The following is a 24,002-nucleotide window of genomic DNA, read 5'->3' as shown; positions in this document are numbered from 1 at the left end:
AAAAATAATGTAACTTATTATGAGTACAGCTGACCCTGACCTTGTTTTTGTATTGTCCTGCAGGTGTTTGATAGTTCCGGGTCGTTCCTGTCCTACATCAACACCACAGCAGACCCTCTCTATGGTCCACAGGGCCTGTCTCTCACCTCTGATGGACACGTGGCTGTGGCTGACTCTGGCAACCACTGCTTCAAGGTTTACCGCTACCTGCAGTAGGTAGAACCATTGCTTTAGGGACGGTCTGTTGCAGGCCTACCACTCCCTTGTGCGTCCCAAATGGCTCCCTATTCCCTTCATAGTGCACTACTTCTTAACAGAAACCCATAGGGCTCTAGTCAAAAGTAGTGCACTATATAAGGAATAGGTTTCCATTTGGGATGTACCCCAGATCTGGGCCGGACAGACAAACCAACCACAGCCCGACCTGGGTCCAAAAATAAGACAAATACTTGAAAGTATTTTAAGTGTTTGGGATGTGCTTGATTTACCTGTTTATTTGAGTTTGCGCTTTTGGGACTGTTCCATTGGTTCAGGCAAACCAAATCAAGTGCAGCACTTGAAGTATTGGAAAGTATTTGATCTAATGTATGTATTTTTGCCCCCAGGTCAGTGCACGTGTTAGCACTGAGCAACGACACAAACCAATGTACTATACATAATATACAGGTGCAATGATCTTTCCCATAGCTGTCCCTTTTGATTTGCACATCTGATCAGATCCACCTCATCCAGTTAGTGTTCTCTGAATCTCCCAACATCATGAAGTAACAATATAACCCCCGTTGACTCCTCCTTGTGCTGTGTTATGGAGTTTACTGAGTCTGAAATGGCACCCTATTCTTTGTGTAGTTCACTACTTTTGACCTGGGCCCATTGGGCTCTGGTCAAAAGTAGTGCACTATGCCATTTGGGATGCAACCTATTTGTGTAGAGTGTATTTACCTCTTTGTTCAGTCATTGATGTGAAACTACGAGGAGGTATGAAGGAGATATGAAGTGTGTGTATATAGTGTAACTGATATTAGGAGACCAGATCAGTGATGGGGTTGAAGTACGTGTATAATAATTGAGCCATGTTGTGAAGGAGCTCGTCCCCAATGCATGAAGTTTTATCTTTACCTTGTTATTAACTCAGACGTGACGACATAAGTGGCGTTTATAAACTGTTTCTTCGCCATGGTCTAAGTGCAACGAACAATGTGCTTACAGTGAAACCAACCAGCGTCGCAAAGCAAAAGCTTCATCATTTCTCTTTCAGTTGTATCTAAGAGCAAACTGACTTAACTTCTAGCCATCTCACATGTAAAAAGTCATCACCATCTGTGCATTGATTTGCTGTATGAACTGTGTATGCATCACTGTGTATGCATCACTGTGTACAATGGATCATTATGCAGCTTTATCTGTGCTTTCATTTTAAAACACATATCTTTTGGTTAATCCGAGAACAGCAGTCTGGCATTCCAGCGTTTCTATGTACGGCAGCTGTCCTAAAGTGTGCTTTTTAAAACAGGAGTTCAGCTGGAGAAGAGATGTGTCATGATTATTGCATATGTGAGCAGCAGAATTATTATAAACTTTGTTATCTGTTCTTTTTAAAAAGGAAAAAAATTCAAACATGGAATTGCTAATTTATTTTATTTTATACATTAGTTCAGCATTTACAAATTATTTTTCTAATTTGATGTGTTTTATTTTTTAGAAATTCACGCCTTTGTCATTTGTCTCCATATATAGTAAAAACCCTTAGCCACTTTGAGGGGATTAGTAGAACAAACAATGAAGATTTAGAATTTGAAAGATTTGATTTGCCAAAAAATGCATAGAAGTGGGTTTTGAATTGTGACAAGTTGGAGTACATATTGAAAACCAATACCAATGATTATATTACTTAGTGTTATTGAACATGCAAAACTACATTATATATTTGACTAACTTCTGGGTTTCAGTCTTAAACACTCAACAGTAGATTTACCATTTATATAGTTTGTTTTCAGAAGCCACAGTGTGAATGTATCAACAGCTTCAGTGTGTGTTGAAGGACTAGAGTTACAATGTTTCATTGCCTGGTTATCACAGTTCATAGCATTTCTTTAATAATACTATTGTCCTGAGGGTTTCATTAGCATTAGATGAGCTATAGTGCTCTCACTCCCCCTGGTGGTCACCACTGTAACAACACAGCACCCTTGGTGCCAAAATAGAGTCCCTATAACCTCTCTGACGTCATGCCAAACTGGCTACACAGTCTATCACAGGTTGTTTTTATTAAGGAGTATTAGACACATCATCTCTTTGTGTTTCAAAAATATGTCACTCAATCTTCTTTGTGAATATGCACTGGTAATAAAAGCACATGGTTTATGGAGATACTGAGTGTGCTTTCTGCTTTCCTCTATTCATACTAAACATATATCCTTCTCTGTATCACAGTCTCTCTCTGTTGTCCAGGACAGTCATCCTGGGTCACGTGATGTTCAGGAGCCACAACTTTCTGGAACGTTTCTGATAGAAATGTGTTGCATAGAACTAACATATTTCCCTATTCTCAATGACAGCCAAACATGTCTGTTCTATATAATATATTTATATCTGGATGTTCACTGAAGGCAACCAAGGGTTATATTGAACACTGGTTGACCTCGTACTGTTTCATGAAGTCCTTGAGCATGTTACAGGCTTTACGGTTCTTAGTAGCTTTACACTTCCTCTCCTCTGGAATCTCCTCCAACCACATCTCATTATCCAGGACATAGACAGGCCTACGGAAGACAGCATTTAGTTATACAAGCCTGGGGTGGACAACATTTAGTAATACAGGCCTAGGGTGGACAACATTTAGTAATACAGACCTACGGAGGACAACATTTAGTTATACAGGCCTGGGGTGGACAACATTTAGTTATACAGACCTACGGAGGACAGCATTTAGTTATACGGGCCTGGGGTGGACAACATTTAGTTATACAGACCTACGGAGGACAGCATTTAGTTATACGGGCCTGGGGTGGACAACATTTAGTTATACGGGCCTGGGGTGGACAACATTTAGTTATACAGGCCTGGGGTGGACAACATTTAGTTATACAGGGCCTGGGGTGGACAACATTTAGTTATACAGGCCTAATTTAGTAATAGGCCTGGGGTGGACAACATTTAGTAATACAGGCCTGGGGTGGACAACATTTAGTAATACAGGACTGGGGTGGACAACATTTAGTAATACAGGCCTGGGGTGGACAACATTTAGTAATACAGGACTAGGGTGGACAACATTTAGTAATACAGGACTGGGGTGGACAGCATTGGAGTCACTCACTCAAACTGCACTGGAATAGTCTCCCATTCTACACTGTACATGTAGTGTACATTTCCCAATGAAGAAATCACAATCTAGGGCCCAAGTAGGGATAAACCTTTACAGTATCTCAATTCAACAATATTGTAATAAATATCCTCTATGCTGTCTTTTTTTACCTGATGATTCCATGTATTATATCAATGTTGTCTTACAATATATTGACACATACTGTATAGTTAATTGAAAAGGAAGACTAATGTCCCAAATGGAACCCTATTCCATACATGGTGCACTACTTTTGACCCTGGCTGTGACCCCACTCTCCAAATGTGTCTCAGGGGGAGTTGAGAGATGCAAAAAATGAATTTCCAATTCACACATTGGTAGAATACACACTTGTACATATAACACCCACCTAATTATTATTATTTTATAACATGTAGCACTACTTTTGACCAGAGCCCTATGAACCCTGGTTAAAAGTAGTGCACTATATAGGGAATAGGGTACCATTTGGGATGCATCCCATCACTTACTTCCCACTGTGGTCAGTGGTGTCAGAGATGGTCCCATCTCTACCCATGATCAGGTAGTTCCTGTCAGTCTTCATGTCAAACTCATCACAGGCTTTACGTTTGATCATGTCTCTCACTGCTCCAGTCTGCATCACGTCTTTACCTGGTATAGCAGAGAACCAGCACAAGAATAATGTCAAGGAAATTATACTTCAAGAGAATGTTCAAGTACCAAATGGCACTCTTTTCCCTATATAGTGCACTACTTTTGATCAGGACCCATCCAAAGTAGTGCATCATAAGAAATAGGCTGCCTTTTGGGATGCAAACTGTAATATTGTAGAACACTCACCTGTCTGTAGGATTTTGGTCAGTGATGTGGTGTAATGTTGAAAGACTCCATCATCGGATGAGTTGACAAACTTGACGACGTACACTGTCAGAAGGACAACATGAAGGGGTGTGAGTACCAACTACAGCACACTAGAAAGAAGAGAGTATTTGGGTTCCAGGTATAAACTCACCATAATTTACAATGGGAGAGAAACAAGCAAAGCTCCTGCGAGTCTCTTTCTCCATGTCTTTACTGTACGTGACTTTCTTCTTTGGGCAGCCACCTGAGACAAAGCAAATAAAAACTAGATACACAATAGTTCAAAATAGTTCTGGCACTATCAAAATACTAGCTGGAAGGAGTGCACATACCCTCTGCACAGGAGCACATATTGTCCTGACAGATCTTGGCGATCATGTTGCTCTTCTGGGGTGAGCTGTAGAACACAGTGCATCTCCTCTCTGTCGGGACATAGTTCAGCATTAGTCACTCAAATGATGGCTGTGTCCCATACGGCATCCTATTCTCTTTATTGTGCACTACATTTGACCAGGGCCTAAAGCCTCACCAGGCTGCACCAGCCCCATGGACCTTCCAGATACATTACAACCATTGTCTTAATATACCCTAAACTAAACATGGTGGTATACCTGGGTTGTAGTAGTCAAAGACCACAGCAGCAGCGGGCTGCACCAGGCCCATGGGACTGATCTGTTTGGCCCGGAACGCTACACACTGTGGTTCCTCTGTGATCTGGAATACATAGTGACAATACAGCCTCCGAGGATAGAGAGGACAGCCTTGGCGGGAACACGAGAACTCTTTTGCGAATCACACTATAGGAGTTGTACAGTAGTCATAGCTGATTGATGTCGTGGCTTTGGATACAAAAGGTCTTACCTCAGCGAAGTAGAGGAACACTTTATTTGGGGCGATGTCATAATGGTCAATGTATTTCTCAGTACCCTTTACATTCTAGAGGAGAGAAATCGAAAAATACATCACTATATAGTTTGACACCATGTCAATGTGAATCGCTAAAATGTGTTTTCTTCCTGGAACTGATTCTGCTGATCTCAGATATTACAAAGGGTTTACGTGTAATAACTGTGATAAGTGGTTGTTTTTCCTACTAAACGTAGGGCTCGATTCAATCTGTGGCGCTGAAGATCCGCACTACAGCTTGAAATTTAAAGGTAATTTTCAATTGAGCCGACATATCAAATCGTATTTGTCACACGCTATGTAAACAACACGTGTAGACTAACAGTGAAATGCTAACCTACCTAACCTCCTTCCCAACAATGTAGATTTTTTGGGGTGAAATAATAGAAAAATAATAACACAAGGAATAAATAAACAATGAGTAATCAGAGAGGACAGTCTATGACACCGGTGGCTGGAGTCTGACAATCTTTAGGGCCTTCCTCTGACACCGCCTGGTATAGAGGTCCTGGATGGCAGGGAGCTCGACCCCAGTGATGTACTGGGCCATACGCACTACCTCTGCCCTATAGGCTGTCTCATCGTCATTGGTGATCAGGCCTACTAAACTTAATGATGGTGTTGGAGTCATACACAGCCAGTCGTGGGTGAACAGGGACTACAGGAGGGGTCTAAGCACATACCCCTGAGGGGCCGCCATGTTGAGGGCCAGTTGGGGGTCGGCCCGTCAGGAAGTCCAGGATCCAGTTGCAGAGGGAGGTGTTCAGTCACAGGGTCCTTAGCTTAGTGATGAGTTTGGAGAGCACTATAGTGTTGAACGCTGAGCTGTAGTCAATGAACAGCATTCTCATGTTCCTTTGTTCAGATGGAAAAGGGCAATGTGGAGTGCAATACAGATTGCGTCATCTGTGGATCTGTTGGGGCGGTATGTGAATTAGAGTGGGTCCAGGGTGTCTGGGATGATGGTGTTGATGTGAGCCATGACCAGCCTTTCAAAGCATTTCATGGCTACAGATGAGTGCTACCTAGTGAGTGCTACAGTGTGATAGTCATTTAGATAGGTTACCTTGGCATTCTTGGGCATATGGTGGTCTACTTGAAACATGTAGGTATTACAGACTGGGTCAGGGAGAGGTTGAACAATTCAGTGAAGACACTTGCGCATGCTCTGGGTAAGCGTCCTGGTAATCCATCTGGCCCTGCGGCCTTTTGAATATTAGCTTGTTTAAAGGTCTTACTCACATCACACTCACAAGAGTGTGATCACCCATGGTGTCAGGAACAGCATGATTCAGTGTTGCTAGCCTCGAAGAGAGCATAGAATGTGTTTAGCTCGCCTGGTAGGCTCGCGTCACTGGACAGCTCACCGCTGTGTTTCCCTTTGTAATCCATGATAGGTTGCAAGCTCTGCCACATCCGACGACCATCAGAGCCGATAAAGTAGGATTTGATCTTGGTCCTGTATTGATGCTTTGCCTGAGGGCGTAACGGTATTTATTATAAGCGTCCGGATTAGTGTCCCGCTCCTTGAAAGTGGCAGCTCTAGCCTTTAGCTCAGTGCAGATGTTGCCTGTAATCCATGGCTTCTGGCTGGGTTATGTACGTACGGTCATTGTCGATGCACTTATTAATGTGATAAACTCCTCAATGACATCGGATGAATCCTGGAAAATATTCCAGTCTGTGCTAGTGAAACAGTCCTGTATAGAAGCAACCGCTTCATTGGAACACTTCCGTATTAAGCACATCACTGTTACTTCCTGTTTGAGTTTTTGCTTGTAAGCAGGAATCAGGAGGATAGAGTTATGGTCAGATTTGCCAAAGGGGGGGCGAGGGAGAGCTTTGTATGCGTCTCTGTGTGTGGAGTAAAGGTGGTCTAGAATTTGTTTGCCTCTAGTTGCAGGTGACATGCTGGTAGAAATGAGGTAAAATGGATTTCAGTTTTCCTGCATATGCAGCATTTACCGTGAATGCAGTCTCTACGAATGCGGAAACATTGCCTTCAAATTTCAATTGTGCTGTATGGTGGAACTTCAGCACTACAGATTGAATCGAGCCCATAGTTGAATGCACTGACTGTGTATAGGAGCGTCTGCTGGATGGCAAAAATGTAAATCAACATTACATGTAGGCCTACTGTACCTCCTCCAGATCCTGCATGTTAGGTTTGAGTCCACTGAGAAGGGAGATGTCCACGATGACCATGCCTGTAGAATTACCACTGGTCAGTCTGTAGGAGAGGAGAGAGAGAACCATATATCCACTCATCCCACCCTATGCATGCATGCATGCATGCAGACAGACAGACAGACAGACACCTGTACTCACCCCACACACACAGTGTAGACTAGGGACTTCTCCCTCTCCTCCTCCTGTGGGGTGTGTCTCTTCCTGCGTGTGCGCAGGTCAAACCATTCCATCCTGCTCATTGGCTCATCACTAGGGTTCCCAACCCCGTCAGACTCATAGTTATAATAGTCGTCTAGCTCAGGACCATCGTCCGCTTTTTCTGTCATTTTACATTTAAAAAAAAAACAATTATGTTTTCAAGCAGCACTCCGGCAAATGTGTTTAGTGTTTATAGATGCATTCTGACTGAAACTTACTTCTGTACTTAACCTCTCCCTCCACTGAGACATTGAGACTGTAGAAACCACAGTACAAGTCCATGCTCTCCAGAGTTCTGTAGGTCTGGACCACCTGATGACATAAAACAAACACTGTGGACACATGCGTTGAGATTCAGACAGTCTTACAATGTTAGAATCACCATCATTTACTTTTAAATCTATTAACTGAATTTACTTACTGATAAGGTCCCATTTCCCTTACCCTCTGTGTTAATAGTGATCTGGCTTCCTTGGTTCACCTGCCAAGACAAACCAGACAACACAGAGATTAGTAGATGTAAAACAGAATTTGAGAAAGTTAAATCAGAGCACTGCTTGAATTCTAAACTCAATCTCACCTGGAAGGCAGATAGGGTCAGGGCATTACGCTTCGTAAGATGAACTCTCTGCTTGCTGCCGTTTTGGTAACACATCTCAACATTAAGGTCCAAGTCCTGAACATCATTGTCCTTGATACTGTACTTAGCTAGAGCCTCAAGAGCTACAACTGTATCCTGTTGGAGGGAGAGAGGGGACGAAGGAGAGAGGGGACAAAGGAGAAGGAGAGAGGGGCAAAGGAGAATGAGGGAGGGACAAAGGAGAATGAGGGGACAAAGAAGGAGGGAGGGGACAAAGGAGAAGGAGAGAGGGGACAAAGGAGAAGGAGAGAGGGGACAAAGGAGAAGGAGAGAGGGGACAAAGGAGAAGGAGAGAGGGGACAAAGGAGAAGGAGAGAGGGGACAAAGGAGAAGGAGAGAGGGGACAAAGGAGAAGGAGAGCGGGGACAAAGGAGAAGGAGAGAGGGGACAAAGGAGAAGGAGAGAGGGGACAAAGGAGAAGGAGAGAGGGGACAAAGGAGAAGGAGAGAGGGGACAAAGGAGAAGGAGAGAGGGGACAAAGGAGAAGGAGAGCGGGGACAAAGGAGAAGGAGAGCGGGGACAAAGGAGAAGGAGAGCGGGGACAAAGGAGAAGGAGAGGGGACAAAGGAGAAGGAGAGAGGGGACAAAGGAACAGGAGGGAGGGGACAAAGGAGAATGAGGGAGGGGCAAAGGAGAATGAGGGAGGGACAAAGAAGGAGGGAGGGACAAAGAAGGAGGGAGGGACAAAGGAGAAGGAGGGAGGGGACAAAGGATAAGGAGAGAGGGGACAAAGGATAAGGAGAGAGGGGACAAAGGATAAGGAGAGAGGGGACAAAGGATAAGGGGAGAGGGAACAAAAGAGAAGGAGAGAGGGGACAATGGAGAAGGAGAGAGGGGACAAAGGAGAAGGAGAGTGGGGACAAAGGAGAAGGAGAGAGGGGACAGAGAAAGAAGAGAAAGACGGGACAGAAAAAGAAAGAAAAGGGATGAGAGAGGGAGAGAAAAGTATATAACTAGGGCCAGGAGTTTCTCGAGGTCAAGTCAAGTGGTCAGTGATAACTCCGAGCTCCCGATCATAATGCTACAGTACCTACCTGTCTGTCTACTGGTGGCTTGACCTATAATACCTACCTGTCTGTCTACTGGTGGCTTGACTTACAGTACCTACCTGTCTGTCTACTGGTGACTTGTCCTACAGTACCTACCTGTCTGTCTACTGGTGGCTTGTCCTACAGTACTTACCTGTCTGTCTACTGGTGGCTTGACCTACAGTACCTACCTGTCTATCTACTGGTGTCTCGACCTCCAGTACCTACCTGTGTAGAGCGGAACCCTCCTCCATACTGTCTCTGTTCAGTGAGCCAGCGGGCGATGCATGTCGCGTACGTCATGTCTCCCTCCGCCACTGTCTGGAGCAGGGCGTAAGCTGTGGTCTCCACGGAGATGGCCTGGGCCTGGGGCACCTGATTGGCCCTCGTCTCCCCGCTCAGCCTCAGAGCATCACTGGCCTCCCAGTGACATGTATCTGCTTCTGCAGGGGAGATATACAGTATGTTTAGCAGCTACAGTAGCCATATAACATTGCAGGGGAGACATAATCAATAATATGGCCCCCTCTGCTGTTTAAATGTTGTCATTGTGTATGTCTACCTTCCCTCAATGATCATACCGACCAGGGAATCAATGTCTATCCAGAAGACCTTATCCTGACTTTTTCTCCAGCCACTACCTGTAATACTTTACAGGCGCTAGTAATCAAAGCAGGTTGAAGTCCAAAGGAATGAGTTAAAACAGTACAAACACACTTTAGATGAATAGAGCCTTCTCTGATATAGACAACTTCTGAAGTAATTAGACAACTAGGCAACCTGTAGCCCTAGATGACTAGTAAAGTAACAAGGTACTGACCATTGTCACTGTGTGCCAAGGCCCTGAGTTTGGTCTGAGCCATGGAGGCACTGTCTCCGCCAGGTGAGGTTAGAGAGAGGGCGTAGGAGGTGATGGCAACAGAGAAGGGCCTCTGAAGGGAGTCCAGCTTCGACTCCAGGTAGGCCTTAGCCTGCTCCATAGCCTGCCTCTAACACAGGAAATGGTGGATAGATTTAGCATTAGAAACAACAAATGCATTAGTTAAACATTATCACAACAGACACAAAAAGGCATGTTGCTTTATTCTGGATCATATTGTTGCAAAACCAACTTGCCCCTTCGGGATAATAATTACACAACTTTTAGTAAGTCAGTGATGATAAGTTAGGTGATGTAAAGGTTATGTCCGTGACTTAGTTGAATCGATGTATTACCATTTCTAAGCCTTTTCCTTCAGGGTACAGTGCCACAGCGTGGTTCATGGCTATCAGAACAAACGCCGTCAGAGACACCTCTCCCTCAAACCCTCCCACTCCACCCTGAGGTGAGGGAATGGAGAGATAGCAGACAGGTAAAGACATCATATTGTATGGTATGGTACCTGCATGGTCCGGACATAAAGAACATTTGGGTCATGCTTTATTATACATTTTTGTTAACCTTTATTTAACTTGGCAACTCAGTTAAGAATACATTCTTATTTACAATGACGGCCTAGCCCGGCCAAACCCTAACCCGGACGACACTGGGCCAATTGTGCGCCACCCTTATGTGTCTCCCAATCACGGCCGGTTGTGATACGGCCTAGAATCTAACCAGGGTCTGTAGTGACGCCTCTAGCACTGAGATACAGTGCCTTAGAACACTGCGCCACTCGGTAGCCCCTACTTAGAGGTTATAGGGGCGCGATTGCTACCCAGCCCGGGCAGAAAGCAATTTGGACGATATTTGAGTCGACTGCTAGATGGTTGACAGAGACACATCCTAGAAAGACAAGATCTCCTGCTGTTGTGCCCTTGAGAAAAGCACTTAACCCCTAAACTGCTCAACTGGCGGCACAGTGTGGCTGCCCCCAGCCTCTCCAACCTAATGTGTATTTCTGAGGGATAGGGTACAGCATAAATCATGTTTCCGTCTTGTATGGATGAATAAAGCATTCTTTCCTGCATGGTGCGGTCATAGAGTGGGTTAGGGTCAGTGAAGCCTCCACTGGACAGCTGTCTAGACACCAGGTAGGAAATAGACTGTTGGATGTAGGAGTCCTCCACTGAAATCACGTCCCTGCACTGGGACAACTCCTTGGCTATAAAGGCTGTCAACCAAACACTGCTTGGAGTTGACAGGAAAGCTCCATAGGATCCATCGGTCTTCTTGAAGGTCAGGATTCTGCCGTATCCTTGGAAAGAGAAAGAATCAATTCATTTCAACCATTTGATTCCCACAAGGGTAGATGTCTCAAAGGGGACTAACTTAAATTCTCCCAGTGTCCCCTCACCAGCCTGTATCATGGCTTGGGCTTCATCTCTGCGTTCAGCCTTTAGGTCGACCCACTGTCCAGTAGCGTCCAGGTATCTCATGGCGTGGATGGCTGGAGACATGGTGACCATGGTCTGCTCCGCACACCCCTTGGGAAGGGAGATGAGCTGGTCCACTCCATCCAGGTTTAGACAGTTCTCCACTGACTCTCCCATCACACCACCTACATGGGGTGTGATGGGAGAGGTTTCCCTGTTATAGCAGTAAACTAGCCCTGGAGATTGGTCTGGAAAAACCGGTCAGGGAAAACACGTAGTCTGAAATAATATCTCATGGACCAAAATGTAAAAAATGTCAATGTAAATACATACAGTACTACAGACCCAACACAGTATATGTTCCACACTAGCAGAAAGTCTGACTACAGTATTTATCAACCCTCCTTTCCTTTGACACTGATGTAGGTGTCAGATTCCAGCCCAGGGACAGCATTAGGAGGAGGTGGAATTTCAAGCTCGATTGACTTGGCAGCTGTGTGACATAGATAAGAAATGGAGAGACTGTTTTAACTCAATGGTCTGATGAGGCTTGTTTGCATAAATGTCACTTTTACTACAGGTTTCACGTGTTTAGAAAGACAACATTACCTTTCCCGTCAATGTTGTATTCTTGTTGTAATGAGACCAGTTCCCCTTCCCCCTGTATAACAGAACAAAATGTGAGCGTTCAGTGTTTATACAGACATATACAGATGCTGGATCTTAATTTGAGCCAGATTGCTACAGCAGGAAGATTATCCTGCAGCAACAGGAAATGTGAATTAATGTGTGAATTATAATTAATGGACATTTTTGTAGGGGTTGCAACTGTTTTTGTAACGGAAAATCAAGTCAGAAATGTCAAAGTGGATAGCCTTTTTAAACCTATAATATACTACCCATTTTAAATGTCCTGCATTGCAGGATAGTAATCGTGCAACAGGGTAATCAAATTAAGATTCTACATCTGTACTGTAACTTTTGTATAATAATGGGAGAAAAACAGTGGTGTTCAGCACAATAAAGAAGTGAGAACCACATTTAGCCTAATGTACACATGTATCATAGAGACATACTGAAGCACTACTGTATATTAGAGGGAGAGAGGTGATACAAGTGTGGTGTTCATACCGTGACTTTGAGGTCCTTCTTGACCTGGTCGCGGGCCGTCTTAGTGTAGGCGTCCACATGGATAGGGATGTTTCCTATGACCAGAGGAACCACGGTGAAGTAGACAGGGACAGCAGAGTTACCTGGTACTGTGACCACCTGCTTGTCCCCTCTGTCTCCCCCTGCACTGCACAGACCCTCCACCCACACCAGCTCCACTGTCACCTTCACAGAGAGAAACGCATATACATGGTAGTAGATGTAAGTATAGTCAAATTGTCTATCAAAGGAATCTGCAAATAAAAATGTCTGCAACTGCAGTTTATTTGTATAAATGGCTGTTGGAGGCATTTTGGACTCAAATATATTGTTTTTACAACACTAGTTACCTCCATACAGTCTGTTCTGTAGTTGAACACCACAGCTTTCATCTGTAGCTGTTCATTTCTCTTCACAGAATAGGGAAGTCTGAGAGATACAAAGAAGTCCTGAAACACCACCAGAGGCTTGGGCTCTGCTATACAAAACCCTGAAGGGAGAATCAACACTAACATTAACCACTTGATGACTGTCCTCTGAAAGTCTGTTTGTGCTATCATGCATTCTTTTTGTCACTCGTTGTCATGGTTGGCTTGACAATGACAGCTAAAATGAGTTTGCAAGAGCACACATATATTTAGGACTAGGCTAGTGTAATGGTCTTAGGTTAGATGGAAGAGGTGACCTGCCTTTTGTTTTAGAGATTCCCACTGCTTGAACCTCCCAGGTAGTGATGGAGTCAGGGACAGCAACACTGTGTCTGAAAATAATAACGTACAACATGATGTCATTCCTAATATACCGTACTTGTTACACTATATTGGTCCCCAAGTTTTACCCAGTAAGTTCACATGGTCAGGGAAAACTCCTGGTCCCAGTCATGACTGTCCTGGTCTATGTCCCAAATGGCACACTATTCCCTATATAGTGCACTACTTTAGACCAGGGCCGGTAGTGCACTATATAGGGAATAGGGTATAATTTGTGATGTAGATGTTGCAGGTTACCATGTTACCTTACGAGACCAGAGGGCCCCACATCAACGATGCCCCACATCCAGGTCTGAGGGAAATAGGAGCGGAGGTGGACAGACACCTCATCTATGGCCTCTTCTTCCTCACCAATATCATCAGACGCTAAATAGGAGGACAGGGAAGAGGACACATTTCAGCTCAATCAATACAAAAAAGTATTGACTAATCTAAGAAGTTCTATATTAGTGGTTAGAAACTGGGTGGTTCGAACCCTGAATGCTGATTGGCTTAAGTCGTGGTATATCAGACCGTATACACTGGGTATGACAAAACATTTATTTATATTGTTCCAATTACATTGGTAACCAGTTTATAATAGCAATAAGGCACTCTGAGGTTTGTTGTATATGGCCAATATACCATGACTAAGGGCTGTATCCGTGTTGCGTCGGGCATATATCACACCCCCTCGTGCCTTAAATGCACCACAAGAATCTTTAGCTTGTGAGATACTTCTGAGATGCTATTGACATTCCAACTACTAATATAATAATATTAAACAATACTGTACTTTTAGCCAGGCTGTGTGTGTTTTTTCTCTTTGTGATGTTTCTCCTCAGCATGGTGGCATCTCTGCAGCACTTGAGGAAGGCAGTGCGACACGGAGCAGACTTGTGGATGGTTTTAGAATGACGACTCTCACAGGACAGACCCAGGCTGTTAAACCTGGCCCCATCGTGACAACACCTCTTCTCCACTGGCTCCTGGTACCTGTTGACTGCAGATAAGAACAATGTGTCTAGCTAATAAATGATGTCTAGCTAATAAATGTAATATGCTAAGGAAGACTTTTTCTGAAACATATCTGAACATTTGTAAATGAAAGGATTATTGAAACTTATCCTATGGAGCACTCTCCATATTCTGTAACTAATAATACCCGATACACCATAAGAGTGAAAGCAGCATGCTCAGAAGATGGAGGGAGAATAGGAGAGGCTACTGCTACACCTACTGATGTCAGAGAAAGCCTGGTGATGGTTCAGGGCTCTCTTCTGTCTTTTACTTTTGTCGTTACAGGAGTAATCTGGTTATCAGAGGACAAAAGAAAAATAATTTTACAATATTGTGTGAAATAAACTCCATCAACGAACACAGTTGCTGTGGTGTGCTTTTACCAATCAGGAACATGTGCTATTCATTCAGTATTATAACGAGTTAAATGTCTAAATGTAAACCGTACCCTTTCTCACGTGACCCTCTGTATCTCCACAGTTGGTTATAAAGGCGAGCCCAGCATCCTGTAACACAGACTGGGAGTTCCTGCCCCCTCCCATAGAACACGCCAGGTCATAGGAGTTCATGTAGGCAAACATCTAAAGAAGAAGATCACTTTATTGGTCCATTTACTGCATGAACAACAGAGATTTGTCTTTTGGATATCCCATTCTCCCTGGTAGACAAATACATACTGTCCTGTACATGCAGTATAATCATATCAATACAGTACATACTGTCCCGTACACACAGTAGATACATATAACAGTACATACTGTCCTGTACATGCAGTAGATACATATTACAGTACATACTGTCCTGTACATGCAGTAGATACATATAACAGTACATACTGTCATGTACATGCAGTAGATACATATAACAGTACATACTGTCATGTACATGCAGTAGATACATATAACAGTACATACTGTCATGTACATACAGTAGAATCATATCAATACAGTACCTACTGTCATGTACATACAGTAGATACATATAAATACAGTACATACTGTCCTGTACATACAGGGGATACATACACTGCCGTTCAAAAGTTTGGGGTCACTTAGAAATGTTTTGTTTTTGAAAGAAAAACACTTTTTTTGTCCATTAAAATAACATCAAATTGATCAGAAATACAGTGTAGACATTGTTAATGTTGTAAATGACTATTGTTGCTGGAAATGGCAGATGTTTTATAGAATATCTACATAGGCGTACAGAGGCCCATTATCAGCAACCATCACTCCTGTGTTCCAATGGCACATTGTCTTAGCTAATCCAAGTTAATCATTTTAAAAGGCTAATTGATCATTAGAAAACCCTTTTGCAATTATGTTAACACAGCTAAAAACTGTTGTTCTGATTAAAGAAGCAATAAAACTGTCCTTCTTTTGACTAGTTGAGTAGCTGGAGCATCAGCATTTGTGGGTTCGATTGCGGACTCAAAATAGCCAGAAAATTTCTTCTGAAACTCATCAGTCTAACTCACAGTCTAACTCATCAAACTCATATAGATTTAAACTCAGTTTTTCACTATTCCTGACATTTAATCCTAGTAAAAATTCCCTGTTTTAGGTCAGTTAGGATCACCACTTTATTTTAAGAATGTGAAATGTCTGAATAATAGTAGAGAGAATGATTTATTTCAGCTTTTATTTCCTTCATCACATTCTCAGTGGGTCATAAGTTTACATACACTCAATTAATATCTCGTAGAATTGACTTTAAATTTTTAACTTGGGTCAAACGTTTCGGGTAGCCTTCCACAAGCTTCCCACAATAAGTTGGGTGAATTTTGGCCCATTCCCCCTGAGAGAGCTGGTGTAACTGAGTCAGGTTTGTAGGGCTCCTTGCTCACACACGCTTTATCAGTTCTGCCCACCAATTTTCTATAGGATTGAGGTCAGGGCTTTGCAATGGCCACTCCAAAACTTTGACTTTGTTGTCCATTTCGCCACAACTTTGGAAGTATGCTTGGGTTCATTGTACATTTGGAAGACCCATTTGCGACCAAGCTTTAATTTCCTGACTGATGTCTTGAGATGTTGCTTCAATATATTCACATAATTTTCCTTCCTCATGAAGCCATCTATTTTGTGAAGTACACCAGACCCTCCTGCAGCAAAGTCCCTCCACAACATGATGCTGCCACCCCCGTGCTAATGATGGTCATTATGTCCAAACAGTTCTATTTTGGTTTCAACAGACCAGAGGACATTTCTCCAAAAAGTACAATCTTTGTCCCCATGTGCAGTTGCAAACCATAGTCTGGCTTTTTTATGGCGGTTTTGGAGCAGTGGCTTCTTCCTTGCTGAGCGGTCTTTCAGGTTATGTTGATATAAGACTCGTTTTACTGTGGATATAGATACTTTTGTACCTGTTTCCTCCAGCATCTTCATAAGGTCCTTTGCTGTTGTTTGGGATTTGATTTGCACTCTTCGCACCAAAGTACTTTCATCTCTAGGAGACAGAACGCGTCTCCTTCCTGAGCGGTATGACGGCCGCGTGGTCCCATGGTGTTTTTACTTGGGTACTATTGTTTGTACAGAGGAACGTGGTACCTTCAGGCGTTTGGAAATTGCTCCTAAGGATGAGCCAGATTTTTTTTCTGAGGTCTTGGCTGATTTCTTTAGATTTTCCCATGATGTCAAGCAAAGAGGCACTGAGTTTGAAGGTATTGTGATACAGTGAATTAATTATAAGTGAAATAATCTGTCTGTAAACAATTGTTGGAAAAATGACTTGTGTCATGCACAAAGTACATGTCCTAAATGACTTGCCAAAATTATAGTTTGTTAACAAGAAATTCGTTAAAAACGGGTTTTAATGACTCCAACTTAAGTGTATGTAAACTTCCGACTTCAACTGTACTGTATCTATTCATGAAAGCTGGTAAGACAGAGGCTCGGTACCTTCTGAGGAGTGAGTTTGTTGTCCTTGTTGAGGATGTAAACAGCTGTATCTACAGCAGCCAGAGCTACCTTGTCTCCCTGGTCTGTACGGACCACCACAGTCACCAAGTCAGCTGGTTTATGCTCTTTAAATGGAAGGATCTCAATCTGAAAACACAACACCAAAGATATCACATTATGCCTCCATGCAAATTTTTACTGAACAAAAATATAATGCAGCGTGTAAAGTGCTGGTCCCATTTTTCATGTCTAAGATCCCAGAAATGTTCCAAATGTACAAAAAGCTTATTTCCTTCATATTTTAAGCACACATTTGTTTACATCCATATTAGTGAGCATTTCTCCTTCAACAAGACAATCTATCCACCTGACAGGTGTGGCATATCAAGAAGCTGATTAAACAGCATCATCATTACACAGGTGCACCTTGTGCTGGGAACAATAAAAGACCACTGTAAAATGTGCAGTTTTGTCACACAACACAATACCACAGATGTCTCAAGTTTTGAGGGAGCGTGCAATTGGGATGCTGGATGCAGGAATGTCCACCAGAGCTTTTGCCAGAGAATTGAATGTTAATTTCTCCAACATAATTTTAGAGAATTTGGCAGTATGTCCAACCGGCCTCACAAATGCAGACCGCTTGCAACCACCCCAGCCCAGGACCTCTACATCTGACTTCTTCACCTGCGGGATCATCTGAGACCAGCCACCCGGACAGCTGATGAAACTGAGGAGTATTATGTCTGTAATAAAGCCCTTTTGTGGAGAAAAAATCCTTCTGGATGGCTGGGCCTGGCTCCCAGACCCACCCACGGCTGCACCCCTACCCAGTCATGTGAAATCCATAGATTAGGGCCTAATGAATTTATTTCAATTGAGTGATTTCCTTATGTGAACTGTAACTCAGTAAAATTGTTTAAATTGTCTAATTGTAGTAAGAGTAGAAGTAGAATGGATGAAGAATTGCAGCATTTAGCTGGAACTAAGCTACAGATAGCAATACTGGGTGATTTGAAAAGTCATAGTCAATCAATCAATAATATAATAATACTTTTAGCACAAATGTTTACCTTTAATTTACAATCTGTAGAAACTTTGAGAATAGAAAGATTCAGTACTTTTGTGAAGCATCACAGCACAGTTGAATAATATATAGCAAATATAAATGTAATATGGATGGTGTTAAGAGATGAATGGAAGGGGTTGAATGGATCTGAAGGGTGGGACTAATAACAACAAAATAACCAATGTAAAATGTACGGGGTCTGTAAAATGTATATAGGTTCAGGGACTTTTGTGAAACGGCACAGTTAAAAATATATGGCAAATATAAATCAAACTGGATGGGAGAGGTTGAGATGGGAAAGGTTGAGGGTAGAGGAAGGCAGGACTAAAAACAAACAAAATATAACTATTGTAAAATAGATTGTGTCCGTAAAATATATATATAGTGTGTATAAGCTGGAAGTAGAAGCCTAAGTGTTCTTGTTCATCATTAGTGAAAAACATTTTTATTTCAATTTGATTTAACCTTTCTTTAACTCGGTAAGTCAGCGGAACATAATAACGGGAAATATATTTTACAAATAAATGTATGTATATATGTATGTATGTGTGTGTATATGTATGTATATTTATATTTCCAAAAAAATATATGGGGGATTGGAAATGATGCAGACAATTACATTGATGGAAACTACAATCTATCTCCAATATTAAAGCTGATCTGCCCCTAAATATGAATAATAATAAAACAAAGAGTAGAAGCAGAGAAACAAGCAGCAACGACAGAACCTGTCCTTTGCAGATATCTTTGGCATCCGCCCATACAGAGTCAGCCACTATGGTAGTCTTCCCTGGTGCCTGTGTGAAGTAGTAGGCCACCAGTCTGAAGGAGGGGACCAGGTCAAGACTGTAGGGCAGACTGAAGGTGGTCAGCTCAGTCCTCTGGACCCTGTTCATCTGGACCACTCTGCCCTTACTCAGGACCTTAAAGAATGGAAACAGAGGAAATAACACATTATTACTCTTAACTACAGATATTGAAATGGTTCATTTCTCAACCCCCAAAGTGCTTATATTCATGTTGGTTACAGACAAACTACAGCTATGACAATCCCAGTCTACTGCAATGTCTGGAAACGTGAAGCTATGCACAGATAAAGTATGTTGCAGAAGTGGTAAATGGTCATTTCCATCTATTATTAGAATGGACTGATACTCCAGTATGTTACCATATAGTAGATGTAGGCTGGTCGTGGGGTGCCTGGAGGGGTGATGTCTCTGAGAGTGACCGTCATGGTTCCTCCAGGCTCCAGGGTGACATGTTCTATCTCTACACTCAGGTATCTGTTCCCCTCAGACTGGACTGCTGACACTGTCATTTTGGCATCACCCACTATTACCTCCTCCTCCGCTCCCTCAGCAAACATCTGGAGAGAGAGGAACAGATCGTCAATATGACATCACATCAAATAGTGACTGTGTCTCAGACGACACTATATTCCCTATTTAGTGCACTACCTTTCTGCTGACCACATAGAGCTTAGAGACATATTATGCTTGTCAAACTACATGGGAAATAGAGTGTTGATTGAAAGTTCTCTGTGTCTGTCCTGTACCTTGATATCCATAGACGTGGCCAGTTTGGGCACTTCGAAGGCGAGAACAGCCTCACCCTTAGAGTTACCGGATCCCTCCATCTTCACAGATTGTGTGCCTTCTACAGAGGTCACTGAAACTGAAGCCCTCATACGGAGGTCAGGGGCTGGGGATCCATCTGGGTGGGTGGTGGTGGCCTGAGAAGGAAACATGCAGCATATGCCCAGTAGACTATGACTGCAGATACAGTCATACTCTAAATGGTAAAGCAAATACAATTGATGACACTGATAACTATTGTACATCTCATTTGGAAAAGGGATTTGCTAATCTCAATATGATGTCCTGAATGAATACAATTATATTTTATTCTGTGGTGTTAATGTTTGTCTTTGAGTGCAGAAACGATCACACTGTACCAGGATAGAGAACTTTCCTCCAGGTGTGAAGTATTCCTTAGTCTTAGACATGTCAATGATGTATGGAGACGTCACTATCTTTACTGAAGTGCTCTCAGCTTCTTCTAGATCTCCACCTGAGAGAGAGAGAGAGAGAGAGAGAGAGAGAGAACGAGAAAGAGAGAGAGAGAACGAGAACGAGAGAGAGAGAGGAGAGAGAATGCAGAGAGAGAGAGGAGAGAGAATGCAGAGAGAGAAGGTCGTTGTTGTATGTCCTAGAGAAAACACCTGGATCTGCTGGCATGGTCATGTTTTATCTGACTTAATGAAGAACTTACTTGCTGTTTCTAAAGCTGTAACAGCTATGTACAGATTGTATCCCTCCATGTGTGGGATACTTTGCTTTCCTGCTTTCCCACGTAGGTCTTCAGTTGGCAGCGTAATGCTGGCGACGCCGTCTTGGATCTACAATATACAAGAAATAAGTTCACAAATGGCTCATCAGAAAAAAATAAAAGTCAATGGAAACAATAACTCTACAATCAGAAACATTGACTTTAATGTTATGTTTTTTTTATGTAAAGCTTTGAGATGATAAAGTAAACTCACAGAAGTCTTGTTTTCTAGGCCAGGTAGATGTGTTCTTTTGCCTTCTTGATTGATTAGTCCAAATCTAACATAAGCTATGCCATTGACACCTTTGCCATAGGTGTACCTGCAATCAACACACATGTATTTGGCACACTATGAAAAAAAGTATGAAAATGTATGCACTCACTACTGTAAGTCGCTCTGGATAAGAGCATCTGCTAAATTACTCAAATGTAAATGTAAAATGTATGATCAATTCACAAAACAGTCCATTAACGCAATCCGCTTCAACAATCTCACCTTGCAGAGACGTTGAATTGAAAGGAATCCTCTGTCAGCAAATAATATGGTTTCAAAGCTGCTATCTTCACCTCAAACATAGGAAGAACTGAAAGAAACAGAGGGGAAAGCTTGTTGGGCCGTATCATACTGTCAGACAACCTACTTTAGATTACTCACCATATTCTTTGACCTCAAACTCCACTGAAGAGTTGGACATGGGATGGTTGGTAAAAGCGGCAACAATCCTCCAATGGCCAGCCCTGAATCATATGGGCAGAGGAGTAGTGGTCAGTGCTACTGATGTCCTGTCTTCCATAGACTGTATGGCAACATCCTACTTACGTCTCAACGTCAGGGATCATTATGTTCCTCTGAAGGAGTTTACTGGAGTGTAGAACCTGGTTGTACACCAGCAGGCCTTTGGAGTTCTGTAGAGAGACAGTGAATGTTAGTTAGAGAACAGAGAGTTAAGATAACACAATAAAACAACTTTCACATGCAGATAGTTGTCTTGCAAACTTACAAATATCTTGACATTGACGCTTTCATCAACAGGCAGCAGATAGTTGTCTAACGTGAAGACCCTGAAATTGACTGGAAAAGGAAAAATTGGGATTAGGCTGAATGTATAACTAAAACCATGTGTAATGTTATTTTACACTTTACCATTCTCTCCTGGATTGTAGATTGGTTTGTCTGTCTGAATGAAGACATAACCCTTTTTTGTTGACAAAAGGATTGTTTTTTTTTTTGGAAGAAAATCATCATTGGTCTCTGTAGCCAGTTGGATAAATGGCACAATTTTCTTTATTTTTCTTATGCTTTTGATTGCCTCTTCGTACAGGCTAGGAATTACCTATAAAACATGAGAATAGAGGCAGAATAATTTAAATGCATGTTCCAGTAGTTCCATAGGGCATGAAAAGAGGTTAGCCTTCTGTATACCTACCCTCATTTTCACAACCGCCTGATAGCCATTGGCTTCATTAAGAGTTACATGCTTTTTTTCAGACAGAACTTTATTATTGGCAGTTTGGTACAGGAAGTACAGAGTGTACTGTGTAGGCTTGATAGCTCCCTGGAGCTGTACTGTCACTGTCTCCTCTACTCCCAGGTGGACTATGTTGGGAGCAGTGATGAGACATCTGCAAACACAAGCACACATGAACACAAACAAACACACGCACACATGAACACAAACAAACACACGCACACATGAACACACACAAACACACACACACATGAACACAAACACACACACGCACACGTGAACACACACAAACAAACACACACATGAACACAAACACACACACGCACACATGAACACAAACAAACACACGCACACATGAACACACACAAACACACGCACACATGAACACACACAAACACACACACACATGAACACACAAACACACACACACACATGAACACAAACAAACACACGCACACATGAACACACACAAACACACACACACGAACACACAAACACACACATGAACACAAACAAACACACGCACACATGAACACACACAAACACACACACACACGAACACACACAAACACACGCACACATGGACACAAACAAACACACGCACACATGAACACACACAAACACACACACACGAACACACACAAACACACACACACACATGAACACAAACAAACACACGCACACATGAACACACACACACACATGAACACAAACAAACACACGCACACATGAACACACACAAACACACACACACATGAACACACACAAACACACACACACACATGAACACAAACAAACACACGCACACATGAACACACACACACACATGAACACACACAAACACACACACACACATGAACACACACAAACACACACGCACACATGAACACACACAAACACACACACACACACGAACACACACAAACACACGCACACATGAACACAAACAAACACACGCACACACGAACACACACAAACACACACGAACACAAACAAACACACGCACACACGAACACAAACAAACACAAGCACACAAACACAAACAAACACTAGCACACATGAACACAAACAAACACACGCACGAACAAGCACGAGCGCTCACACACACACACAAATGGTGGTAATTTTTTAGGACTGCGACATGACATAAAATGAGCATGACCAATGATACAAGTAAAATATACTGTATCTACAAAGAATTAGCATGGACAGAACATAACTCACGTTGGCCTCTGCCCACTAACTGCAGTCAGTGCAGACATGATCAGAAGCAGTGTGTTCCTCATCTTTCTGCTCTACCGTCTGATCTGTATCATGCCACTGGAACAAGAGTCTTCATTAATTGTCTCAACCCCAAACTTGCACAGGAAAATAAAACAAAACACTGTAGAAGTGATCTATCTGTAAATCTATGTTGCTGCAGTCAGAGTGGGAGGTTCTCTCTCTGGGCTCTGCAGCTCCAAGAGAACAGGTTTCCGTATCTCAAATGGCACCCTATTCCTTACATAGTGCACTACTTTTACCAAGGCCTATAGGGAATAGGGTTCCATTTGGGACAAGACCTCAGCATCAACACCCCCTCTAGCCCACCTACCTCTCCTCCCTTCAGCTTCTCTGACTCCAGTCTTGGCATTGGAGGAACATTATGAAATACATCACGTGTTTTCTCAGAAACCAGATTTTGGTTATGTCCCAAATGGATTCCTATTCCCTAAATAGTGCACTACTTTTGATCAGAGCCCTATGGGCCCTGGACTGAAGTAGTGCGATATATAGGGGGCTCTGGTCAAAAGTATCGCACTATGTAGGGAATAAGGTGCCATTTGGGAAGTAGCATTTTCCAAACAGACCAAATACATACACAACATCTGC

The 24,002-nt window shown here is 42.7% G+C and overlaps 2 protein-coding genes across 3 annotated transcripts in view; one reads left to right on the top strand and one right to left on the bottom strand.

Annotated features, from left to right (window-relative positions):
- Positions 1-2,370, top strand: part of LOC112267008 (tripartite motif-containing protein 3) — a 44,406-nt gene extending 42,036 nt beyond the window's left edge. For both annotated transcript variants that reach the window (XM_042297348.1, XM_042297349.1), the window contains exon 15: positions 64-2,370. In XM_042297348.1, the coding sequence (XP_042153282.1) occupies positions 64-216 (153 nt within the window). In that variant the 3' untranslated portion in view covers positions 217-2,370. The remainder of the gene's footprint in view (positions 1-63) is intronic.
- On the bottom strand, positions 2,249-23,574 carry LOC112267007 (complement C4). The gene is made up of 40 exons (XM_024444996.2): positions 23,355-23,574; positions 22,089-22,284; positions 21,806-21,995; positions 21,663-21,733; positions 21,482-21,567; positions 21,317-21,399; positions 21,158-21,245; positions 20,876-20,981; positions 20,605-20,731; positions 20,288-20,403; positions 19,889-20,065; positions 19,502-19,699; positions 19,062-19,256; positions 17,265-17,411; positions 14,813-14,945; positions 14,585-14,656; positions 14,141-14,347; positions 13,611-13,731; positions 13,285-13,355; positions 12,946-13,085; positions 12,578-12,781; positions 12,056-12,107; positions 11,856-11,939; positions 11,428-11,631; positions 11,096-11,328; positions 10,367-10,471; positions 9,972-10,140; positions 9,380-9,594; positions 8,064-8,219; positions 7,905-7,964; positions 7,702-7,795; positions 7,424-7,604; positions 7,238-7,325; positions 5,051-5,125; positions 4,801-4,903; positions 4,522-4,611; positions 4,341-4,433; positions 4,169-4,252; positions 3,838-3,979; positions 2,249-2,762 (listed from the first exon to the last, which is right to left on the bottom strand). The coding sequence occupies exons 1-40, from the start codon at positions 23,414-23,416 to the stop codon at positions 2,621-2,623; spliced, it is 5,160 nt and encodes a 1,719-aa protein (XP_024300764.1). The 5' UTR covers positions 23,417-23,574; the 3' UTR covers positions 2,249-2,620.
- Between the last annotated feature and the right edge of the window lie 428 nt (positions 23,575-24,002).

The sequence above is a fragment of the Oncorhynchus tshawytscha genome, linkage group LG14, assembly GCF_018296145.1.
Source record: "Oncorhynchus tshawytscha isolate Ot180627B linkage group LG14, Otsh_v2.0, whole genome shotgun sequence".
Taxonomy (NCBI): Eukaryota; Metazoa; Chordata; class Actinopteri; order Salmoniformes; family Salmonidae; genus Oncorhynchus; species Oncorhynchus tshawytscha.
This window is presented reverse-complemented; position numbering and strand designations above follow the sequence as displayed.